The sequence below is a fragment of the Salvia hispanica genome, chromosome 4, assembly GCF_029641045.1.
Source record: "Salvia hispanica isolate PSC_SH4W2 chromosome 4, Shi_PSC_v1, whole genome shotgun sequence".
NCBI lineage: Eukaryota > Viridiplantae > Streptophyta > Magnoliopsida > Lamiales > Lamiaceae > Salvia > Salvia hispanica.
The window spans coordinates 3516857-3528912 of NC_142695.1; the positions used below are offsets into that span (position 1 = coordinate 3516857).

The following is a 12056-nucleotide window of genomic DNA, read 5'->3' on the forward strand; positions in this document are numbered from 1 at the left end:
AAAGAGAGGGAGAGGATGAGACTGAGGAGGAGAAGGGTAGAGACAATGAAAAGCTTCATGTCACTAATTTCTTGCATTGATTTATGATTAATTGGTTACGTGTGAAATTGGAATAGTATGAAATGAAATATTGTGAAAACTTAATTTGGTCGTTTATATAGGAAAACAAGTGGTAGTTTGTAGCCTCCTATAGTCTATCTTAATTACTCAATTAACTGATAATTAGTTAAGAGTATGATTAATGGTTAACTTTTTTCCCATCCAAAGTATTATCACACCACTCTCGATTAGTTCAAGTTAGGTTTAGTTTCTTCATTTTGCATATTTTGTTTAGTTTTAATACTTTAAAAACCAAGATAATGTCATTAAATTTTCAAATTATGTAAGAATCAAAAATTGATTTGTCTCTCTCTATTTTCAATTTGAAAGGAGAAAGTGATAAGCCTATAGCATTTTCTCCAACTGAAGGCGACCTCGATTTGATCGGCGCCAATGTCACAATATTTTCCTACATAATTAAATGAAGAACTAAATTCACAATGCAATTTATTAATTCGGTGTATAATTAATCCAATTAATTAGACTAGTTAGGTTCATGACTATAGTGTAACTTTTTCTTTAATAGTACTAGTAATTAAGTGCGTTTTAAATTTATCAAGAAATCCCCCGCCCCCCTAATTATTAAATATTTTATGCATATATTTAGGGATGCCGGATGCCAATCCGATCGATTTTCATGTTAGTCCGACTCGGATTGTAGACTAATCGGACTGAAATTTTATTAGATTTTGAAACCATCCTTAAGGTATCGAACTAGCCCATTAAACTAATTAGACTAAAAGCTAACAACGAAAATTAACTTTGGTAATTCTTAGTCTTAAGGTTCGGTTCCTATAATTATAATATATAGAAATATATAAAATCAAAATTATAATCACATGACATTATAAAATTCAATGTCTAACAGTCTATTCGGATCAACCCAAGCTATATTGTTACTTCTACATTCATTTACGTAAATGAAGGTACCAATGCATTGAATTAATGTTGATAGATGCAAATTAAATTAAAGTGATAGCTTAAAAGTGACAAAGTTGAGGAATAAAAAACTTTTCTCAACGAAATTCTTGTGTTCAATCTCAATAGGTATGGTATTTATTCTTTACGTTCATATGACATAGTATTTTTATTAATATTACTCCTCCGTTCCATAGTAGTTGAGTCATTTTTCTTTTTTTTTGGACGTTTCATATTAGTAGAGTTATTTTAAAGTAGGATTATTTTTCCTCTTTCTTATTTTATTATCTCTACCTTTTTCTTTCTGTCTTCACTATTACGAACGAAGGGATTAGTATAATTCTATATAAATTACTCTATTCTATTTTGACTTTGTAGTTCATACTACAAAACCATTAGGTATGGTATCACTAAATTTTGAAAGTACTAACAACTAACTTAATAACATTGTTGGTAGAATTTCGCAGACTAATGAATAGACAAATGACCATAGGGTCTTATATGATCGCTAACTATTTTAAATTGCTAACGGTTAATTATGTCATCAGTCTATATTATAGATATGATCAACACGAAGGTATTTATATGTTAACAAACTTGAATTGATTTGCAAATATATTCGTATTAATATAGTTAGCAGTTAGCAAATAGTTAGCAATTAATCACATTCCTATGACTATATTAATCACATTTGTTGGTACTTAAGTATCTGAACAATAAAAAAAAATTCTAGAACGTTGAATATGTAAAATTGATACGTTATTAGAAAAACGGCAAAAAAACATAATTGTACTTTTGTATACTCTATGCAATTTTATGTTTTAATAGATTTTTGTACTATTGTTTTACAGCATTTCATTAACTTTATTTATCGGATTTTCTAGAATATTCCTTAACTTGAGATTGTTATAAATCAGAATTAAAAAGTATAAGGACCTGAAAAATCCCATATGAAAATGATTAATTCTTATACTTCATCATTAAGTAGTTTGTGTACGTGGTGGAATGTACTCCTAGTTTGTTTCCTCAAAAATATTACTACTAAGATATAAAATTAAATTCACTTCGTGGCCCAACTAATTATGTACTCCGTAATTCATTAATTACTATACTTTCGTGACATCGTCACAATTAATATTACCTACATGATGGCATTAATTAGGAAAAATGACGCAAAGTACACGGAAATATTTCCACGTGAATATATAAAATTAGGATTTCATTAAAATACTCATAATTTTTAAATCCATTCGTAAATCTTCATGATCTAGAGACCGTAAATCGACAAGAAATGGACGAATAAATATGAAATCTTCGTACCTTCTATGATTTGAACTCGTTTGTTCATTCATTAAATTAAATAAGGAGATGAATCCACCATTATAATCAAATGATCAAAAATTTATATATGTTGTAGCTTAGTTGTTCCGCAATAATAAGACATTTCTAATGTAGATAGTCAATAATAATATTATCATAATTTTGGCAGAAAATGACATGTGTATAATATCTCCAATTAAAATCGTTAGTCATATTGTCAATATGACTATTAAGTGGTTTAAATTTATTAAGAAATTTCTAATGTAGATCGTCAATAATAATATTCGACAGAAAATGATATATATGTGTAAAATATCTCCGATTGAAATTTCAATGAGTATTGAGTGGATTCAAATTCATCAAGTAATTTCTAATGTAAAAAGTCAATATCGCATTCGCAATTGAGTACTTATTAATTAAGTGGAGTTAAATCCATTAAGAAATTTCCCTAATTATATATATTCGCTAAAAGTATGAGTGCGTAGTGCGTTGTTGTCAAATTTCTCCAATTGAAATTGTTCGAAAATGACACTTTAATAGAAAAGCCACTGAACAAGTAATCAAATGCAATTTGAATAAATTAAAAATGACATGTAACACGTTGATATAAAAATGGCACGAAATGGCACCTTTTATTTTTTGGTTCAAGATAGATCCCTATACAAATTTTATGTTTTATATTCCCTCCGTCCACGAATAAGAGTTCCGTTTTTCCATTTTGGTCCGTCCACGAATAAGAGTCTCGGTTCATAATTACCATAAATGGTAAAGAGACCCCACAATCCACTAACTCATTCCACTAATATATACAAGTAAGACCCCTATTCCACTAACTTTCTTCCACCCACTTTTCTTAACATTTCTTAAAACCCGCGCCATTTAGAAATGAGACTCTTAATCGTGGACGGAGGGAGTAATATATATTCTCGTATACTTTAATTTTTAATTATTTCCTTTAATCCTTATGTAACTGATTTGATAGAAACGCTAATTTAAGATATTAAAAATCAAAATAAAAGTAAAAGGACCTGAAAAAAAATCTCATGTGAAAATAACTATTCTTAGATTAAAGACAAGTAATGGATCGAGGAGTCATTTTTACTTAATTATGATCTAAATCAAGATGAAGTAGAATTAACTAACCTAGTTTAATGATCACTCAATAATATCAAGAAATAAGTTCATATTCACTTTGTGGTCCAATCGTTCAATTTGTTACTCAATTATCAACATTAATAATGATAACAAGTGGCTGGAAAATTTTGACTCTCTAATTAATCATTGTGATTTGAGAATAAAATGTTTTTGCACTTACATTTATACATGTGATTTTGTTCTTCTTTTGTCTATATATACTTATCATTCTGTTACAGAGATGTACATGAACAAACGACATCTAGTTAATTACATCAAACATATTTGAAAGGTAACAGTTATATTTTTACCATTTTCTATATAAAAAAATAAATGTTTACACCAAGATAATATTCTTGAATTATTATTATGATGATGCAGGGAAAATGTGGAGGTTGAAGATTGCAGAAGGCGGTGGGAAGTGGCTGACGACGACGAACGATCATGTCGGAAGACAACACTGGGAATTCGATCCAGAAGGCGGAACTCCAGAGGAACGAGCTCAAGTTGAAATTATGCGACAAGAATTCAAGAAAAATAGGTTTCGTATCAAACAAAGCGCTGACCTACTCATGCGCATGCAGGTCTCTCTCTCGTCTGTCTATCTATTTATCTATCTGTCTGTCTATGGTTAACAAATTACTAGTAGTTTGATTCAAATCTAATACACATAAACTTGGACATAATTAAGTTTATTTGAGAAATGGATAATGTCGAGATTTAGTGAAATTAGTACATTTTGTTTAAGTATTCATAAAAAAAAGTAGTTCAATTGTTTTGTCATTTGAATTTGATATTTTGGCTTCATTTTCAAATATATGTATTTAGAAAGAGAGTGATCGAGAGAGGTTATGATAGTGAACATTGTAGTTTAGTTTTTTTTTTGTTTTTTTTGTCTTTTTTGTTTTTTTTGGTTTCATACTATGATAGTATGATTCTAATGCTTTAAAATTGTTATTGACACCATGAATGCAGTTGAGAAAGGAGAATCCAGGTGGCGAGATCCCAACCGCCGTAAAAGTGAAAGAAACAGAGAAAATTACGGAGGAAGCCACCACCACAACGCTAAAACGCGCCATCAGTTTCTACTCATCCATCCAAGCCCATGACGGCCACTGGCCGGCCGAGTCCACCGGCGCTCTATTTTTCCTCCCTATGATGGTATATAAGCCCTAAGTAATTGAGTCAAACACGAGCCGCGCCCGTGCTATATTTAACCATGATCATCTGTAATTGCATTAAAAAATGTCTTTAGCCATTCTCTTTCCGGCAATTTAAAAAATTTCTCAATATATATTTTTTCTCCTCCGAAAATAATTTTCTAGCTTCGTCCCATGCATGCAGGTGATGGCCTTGTACTTAACCGACAGTATGGGCGACGCCCTTTCGCCGGCGCATCAGGTTGAGATCAAACGGTACATATACAACCATCAGGTCATATTCTTTAATTCCATTTCTTATAAAAAAAAGTGTTCCAATTTTTGTTACATCCACATTTTGTTAATTAGTATAGTACATTATATATGTCATAATTTTATAAAGTCGCATTAATTGATGTTGCAACTATTAATTTGTGGAACAGAATGAAGATGGAGGTTGGGGTTTCCACATAATGGGCCCCAGCACAACATTTGGCTCTTTGCTCAATTATATAACACTGAGGTTGCTCGGGGAAGGACCGGAAGGCGGGGAGGATAGAGCGATGGCAAGCGGCCGGAAATGGATTCTCGACCATGGGGGCGCAGTCGGGATAGCGTCGTGGGGGAAGTTCTGGCTCAGTGTAAGGCCCATTCAACAAATTTGATAATATTTTGTTTTGTGGTTGTTGGAAAATAAAAGGTTGTGATCTAGTGTGTGTGTGTATGTTTCTCTCTTTTGTTATTTAAGGTGTTGGGAATTTACGAGTGGGATGGCTGCAATCCGATGCCGCCGGAGTTTTGGTTGCTCCCGAAATCCTCACCAGTTCATCCAGGTTCTTGATCAAAGTTCAGACTATAACTTGCATGAAAATTTACTTTTTTTAGTGACATGTAGTGGTTTTGATTATATTTATGTGTTGTCCAAAATATAATGTTGAGTGAGTTAAAGTTTGCGACTGATTATAGTAGAGATTATTATATTGGTTCAAATTTCTCCTTTTACAATGATGTGAGATGGTTCAATTTTCCAACTCTAGTTCTCTTTTGGCCAATTTCTAATATAGTGATTGATGATTTGAGAATTGTAGGGAAAATGTTGTGCTATTGTAGATTGGTGTACATGCCAATGTCATATTTATATGGAAAGAGATTTGTGGGGCCCATCACTGGATTGATTCGATCTCTGAGAGAAGAGATTTACACTGAACCGTATCATAAAATCAATTGGAATAAAGCTCGAAACACTTGCGCAAAGGTATGTCCATCGTATCCGACCTATTTGGCCGAGATTTAATTAAAATTTCACTCTCTTAAGATAATTCAAAAGTTTAAATTTCATATATCTTTCATTTTAAATTATTATTCTTACACAAAAACATGTGTAAATCCTTCATTCGTCCCTAGGCAGGTGAGTAATATTTTTCACGTGTTTTAGAAAAATGATTATCCCTCCGTCCCACCGAAGATGATCCACTTTCTTTTTGGTTTGTCCTAAAAATGGAAACACATTTATCTCTACTTTATTCCCCTTTTACTTTATTCTCTCCATTTTAACACTATTATGATTTATTTCACAGTTATGTTGATTACTGACTATATTGTAAAATTATTCTCAATAGTATATTCTAAAATTATGGTGATTATATTGCAATAGTATGTTAATTATATAATAACACTATACTAATTACTATTGTAAAATTATTGATTTATTTTTGCAGGAAGATCTTTACTATCCTCACCCATTAGTCCAAGATATGTTGTGGGGTTTCCTTCACCATTTGGCTGAGCCAGTGTTGCAGCGATGGCCATTTTCCAAGCTAAGAGAGAAAGCAATGGGACTTGCAATGAAGCATATTCATTACGAGGACAACAACACTAGATACCTTTGCATAGGAAATGTTGAGAAGGTATATACTTTTGCACTGGCAAATACTCCCTCCGTCCCACATTTGGAGTCACTTATTGTTATGGCTCGAATTTTAAGAAATAGTTGAAGTGTGTAATAAATGAAGTGAGATTGTAGAGAGTGTAATAAATGAAGTGAGATAATAAAGTTGGTTGAAGGTGAGCCCTTTTGACTTTTGATTTTTGTTTTGATTTATTTTAATGTAGATAATGACATTTTTATATATTTGATGAAGAATGGGGTAAAATTGTATAACCAAATATGGAAAATTCTAAAAGTGACTCTTAAACTGGGACGAAATTTTATGGCAAAAAGTGACTCTTAATCTGGGATGGAGGGAGTACTATATATTGTATACTAATGATTTGTCCTTTTAATTAGGCATTGTGTTTGTTGGCTTGCTGGGTGGAGGATCCCGGATCGGAGGCGTTCAAACGCCATCTTGCTCGTTTACCGGACTATTTCTGGCTAGCTGAAGACGGCCTTAAAATACAGGCATGCTCTCTCTCTCTCTCTCTCGCTCTCTTGCTCTGCTCCTCATCGATCTAAATCGGTTGAATCCTTTTTATGTGCAGACTTTTGGTTGTCAAACATGGGATGCTGCGTTCGCAATCCAAGCTATTCTGTCGGCTAATCATTCTCAACAATTTGCACAAACACTGAAAAAGGCACACAGCTTTATAAAAGCCTCTCAGGTGCGTGACAACCCGCCCGGGGATTATCAAGCAATGTACCGCCTCACTAGTAAAGGCGCTTGGACCTTTGCTATACAGGACCACGGCTGGCAAGTCTCGGATTGCACTTCCGAAGGACTCAAGGTAAAGTACGAGAGAAAAAGAAAAGTAGTTACGTAAATAGTGAGTCCCACATTATTCATAGTGTAACGTATGGTGAAAATGTTTCTAAAATTCATGAGACTGACCAAAATAGTAAAAAGAGACTATTATTTGGGGACTGTTATGTTCAATTTACTTTTTCAATTTTTTCTTGGCTACAACATGATTTTTTTTTGGCAGTGTGCACTCCTACTATCTAAAATGCCCGAGGAAGTGGTGGGGAAAGGACTCGAAATGGAGCGCATCTACGATGCTGTCAATGTCATATTGTCTCTACAGAGTGACAATGGCGGATTCCCGGCATGGGAACCTAACGAAGCACCCAGATGGTTGGAGGTGAAACATCTTACAAAATATGCCTTTCCTATGAGTAATCTCCGAAATGCATGAATATAAATTCCATATTATTTTTGTTTTTTAGAAATTCAACCCCACGGAGTTCTTTGAAGATACTCTGATCGAACGAGAGTAAGTGACGAAGAATTACTTTGATAAAAAAAAGGAATCAAACTCAGGCCTTTAGCAATGAAGGGATATTACTCTACCACCACACCACTGATACTTTTATGTTAAAAACATATCTAAATATATTATTATTGTTAATTTTGGAGTTCATTTGTACCCATGTGGCTCCGCCACTATACGATAGTCACGGGTGTTTGTTTGAAGCAGACATGTGGAATGCACGTCGTCGGCCGTACAGGCGCTAGCAATATTCAGAAAGATGCACAAGGGCTACAGAAGTAAAGAGATTGAGATCAATATTTCCAGGGGAATTCAGTACATAGAAGACGTCCAAGAGCGTGATGGTTCATGGTAATATTAATTCACGGTTAAATATTCAATTTTGTTTCATCGTTTAAATATTTAACGAAAATGTCACAAGCTCTAGGGAGGTACCCAACAATTCAATTTTCACATAAAAATGGGACAAAATTGAATATTTAGACAAATGTTGCTAATAAAGATTTGGTTATTATTATATATATGTAGGACTGGTTATTGGGGCATATGTTTTACCTATGGTACATGGTTTGCTGTGGAAGCATTGGCAACATGTGGGAAAACATATAACAACTCTCCCTCACTCAGAAAAGCATGTAAATTTCTGTTGTCTAAACAGTTGGAAGATGGTGGATGGGGTGAGAGTTATCTCTCAAACAGAGACAAGGTAGTAGGAGTACTTAATTAATGTATTTTTTATCAGTCTAATTGATATATGAATAATATGTATGTTTGTGGGATCTGTAGGCATACACTAATCTTGAGGGTAACAGATCAAACTTGGTGCAAACTTCATGGGCTTTGTTGTCACTAATGAAAGCTGGACAGGTTAGTGCAACAATTTTGACATTTAATTGTAATTTTTGATATGTATGTGATTTAAAGTCACATTTACTTTTATCAGTTTCTATGTGTGATCTGGTTGTACAGTTTACAATCATAACTCTAAGAGTTATATATGTTTTGTTCCGTCGTTCAGGGTGGTATTGATCCGGAGCCCATACATCGTGGGATAAGATTGCTGATAAATTCACAAATGGAAGATGGTGACTTTCCCCAGCAGGTAATTAAGGAGATGACATAAAATCACATAATTTGTATGTATACATAAATCAAATTGATCTAATAATGTATTTATTTGATTTGGGTTGAGCAGGGTGATATGACAGGAGCATTTATGAAAAATTGCACTCTCAACTATTCATCCTATCGGAATATCTTCCCAATATGGGCTATTGGTGACTACCATCGGCTTGTTCTTGGAGCATAGCATTGCTATATATACCACACATGATTAAGTTATAAGTACGGGTAATAATATTATTCAATTTTGAACTCGTGTATTTTAAAATAAAATAAATCAAAAACTATACATAACATCTTATTTATTTTTCTACGAGCCTTCATTTTCTCAAAGCGATGGGCTATATCATCATCAGAGACTTGTAGAAAAAATTCTTTCTCAATAAAAGTTACCAAACAATCATTCAAAGGTTGATCACTAATTCTAGTTCGCAACTTAAATACTCTCTCTACACTTGCAGTAGCAACCGAAAGAATCAAAATCAACTTGATAAGCAAAAAGACAAAGTGGTAAGCCACATCCCTCTTTATTTCAACAAGCTTCATTGAAAGAGAACTAAGATCTTGGAAATTCTGAAAGCCATTACTCTTTATAGATTTTAATTAGGTTTAATTTTTTTATTTAAATTTTATCTCAAATCTTATATTCCGATTTATTTCCTTAGATGAATCTTCCTTCAATATTCATAGCTATCTTTTGGAAATTATTGTAAAATACATTACTAATAAAATTATGTACTATATAACAATAGTAGTAAAAAAAATTGGGGATACCACCGTCCCCCTTGTTTTGAATTCCCTCCACCACTTACGAAACTCATCTCAATGCAATTGAAATTCATCAATGTGAAACCTTATAATTTTACTATTTCGTTCATATTTGAAAGTCAAATACACTTTATTTCAATGTTTGACTATGAGAGCAATATTGATACTGTAAGTACACATTATATAAAATCAATTTTGACTACCTAATGACTACGTTTTTAATATGTATGTATACTGTTGCATGAAATCAATAATCGAAAATAAGCGATTCGAATTCCTCACATTAAATAAATATGACATTCGTCAATAGTCGTCTGAATTTAAAATGTGATGGTTTAGATTTAAAAACAGTATTTAGTTATTAATTAGGTTCATTTGTGATATTGTAAATATTATTATGGTCTCGATTAGAAAAATATATTGATGAAACCTTGATTTAAAAAGTGATATAAGTCGTCAAGTAAAATCAAGCTATGCTTCTCAGTAAATTGGGAGTGACAAACTAATCAGCACATTTGAGTGCATTTAACAGTAGTTTATTACTCTTCCGTCTCATAAAAGATATCATACTTATGCGATAACACGAGATTTTAAGAGATTTTATTTTGTGTGTTAGATGGAGAAAGAAAATATAATATTTACATTAATGTGAGAGAACTTTTTCCAAAAATGGAAATGTGACATCTTTTGTGGGACAAACTAAAAAGAAAAGTGTGACATTTTTTTGGGATGGAAGGAATATAATATAGTATTAGTAGTATATGCTAAATATACCCAACATTTCCGACATATAATTTTTTTAAAAAAATGAAGAGTATCGATTGGGTAGCTATAAATATTGTCTGACTGTATGTATTTGATATATTTAATGAGATGGGATTAATATTAAAAATCATATTTTAAATATTAATCCTAACTCAAGAAAACATATGGTTCTTAAATGGAGTATATACATGCAAAAAATTAATTTGGCATTTAGCGTATAATTGTTTTCACAAATTCTGAAATACTAATCAATTATGGGCCATACTATTCTGATGTAATATCAAAACTGAGAAATTGTATGTCATTGAAAATTTGAAACTAGGTGCTAAAGCACTAATTTCAAATATAATGTCTATGATTATGTTGGGATTCCACTTTTTTCCAAAAGGGCGGGCTACGATTATTTCAAAAAAAGAAAAAATCCATATTTTAGTCCATCGATATTGCATTATTATTAATATTATGCAGTCTTTTTTTTTTTAAATACTTCTTCAAATGTCTCTGGATATTAATATAATATCGCTAAAAAAGCTTTTTTTTTTAAAGCCAAAATACCCTCCATACTATGGTTATTTATGTCTTTTCAAGATAGAGAGAACCATTACTTTAATTACTTACTAGTATTAACACCGAGACATTTGATTTTCACTTTGATGAATACAAATTTTGAATAATTCAACAAAATAAAACTAATATCATTATATACATTTTAGGAAAACTTCTTCCTGCTCACTTTAAATAAAGCATTTCCTATTCAGCACAAGATTTTATACGTTTTTATTTTGTGAGTTGAGTGTGTAAGGAATAAAGTAAGACATACGATAAAGTAAAAATAATTGCTTCCATTTCAGAAAATGTGTTAATTGGAATAAAACATATCCAATTTATATACCAACACATTATTATATACTCCCTCCGTCCCAAGGAAGATGACCCCTTTCTTGGACGGCACGGGATTTTATGCAACTTTATTTTGTATGTTAAGTGGACAGAGTAAAGTAAGAGAGGGGGAATAAAGTAGAGATAAATGAGTTTCCATTTTAAGCAATGTGTCATCCTAATTGAGACAAACCAAAAAGGAAAGTGAGTCATCTTCAATGGGACGGAGGGGGTACTATCTACGTCCCATAGAAATATGTCATAGTTCCTTTTCGTCCGTCCTATACAAATAGGTAGACTATTTATGACAATCTTTTTCTCCTTTTATTTTACTTTATCATTTATGGACCTCACCATCTAGTACACAATTTCACCTATATTTCTTTCTTTTTCTCTTACTCTACCAATTACACAATAAAACTTGTAAATGACATCTTTCTATGAGACGGATGGTATATATATATAAAACAATTATTTTAAGAATTTAAGCATATACATGAGAACTACTCGTTTAAGCGCATAAGAAAAAGAAAAGTAGAAAATGCATATATTTGATCACAAATTATAAATAATTAAAACAAAATAATAAAATAAAATTATTATGTAGTGTAGTACACATTAAAAAAATAGAGTAGGTAATCTTTCTAAGAGAGCTTAGAAAGATTACCTATTCAACACAAATTTTAAACTTCATCAGACCCAATT

General features: G+C 32.0%; 1 protein-coding gene across 1 annotated transcript; it reads left to right on the forward strand.

Annotated features, from left to right (window-relative positions):
- The first annotated feature begins 3611 nt into the window (after positions 1–3611).
- Positions 3612–9250, forward strand: LOC125195713 (lupeol synthase-like). The gene is made up of 17 exons (XM_048093885.2): positions 3612–3763; positions 3853–4055; positions 4447–4632; positions 4816–4905; positions 5054–5251; positions 5359–5443; positions 5699–5865; positions 6329–6517; positions 6898–7011; positions 7092–7334; positions 7533–7688; positions 7774–7820; positions 8025–8168; positions 8346–8523; positions 8604–8684; positions 8836–8919; positions 9013–9250. The coding sequence occupies exons 2-17, from the start codon at positions 3858–3860 to the stop codon at positions 9124–9126; spliced, it is 2274 nt and encodes a 757-aa protein (XP_047949842.1). The 5' UTR covers positions 3612–3763; positions 3853–3857; the 3' UTR covers positions 9127–9250.
- The last annotated feature ends 2806 nt before the right edge of the window (positions 9251–12056 follow it).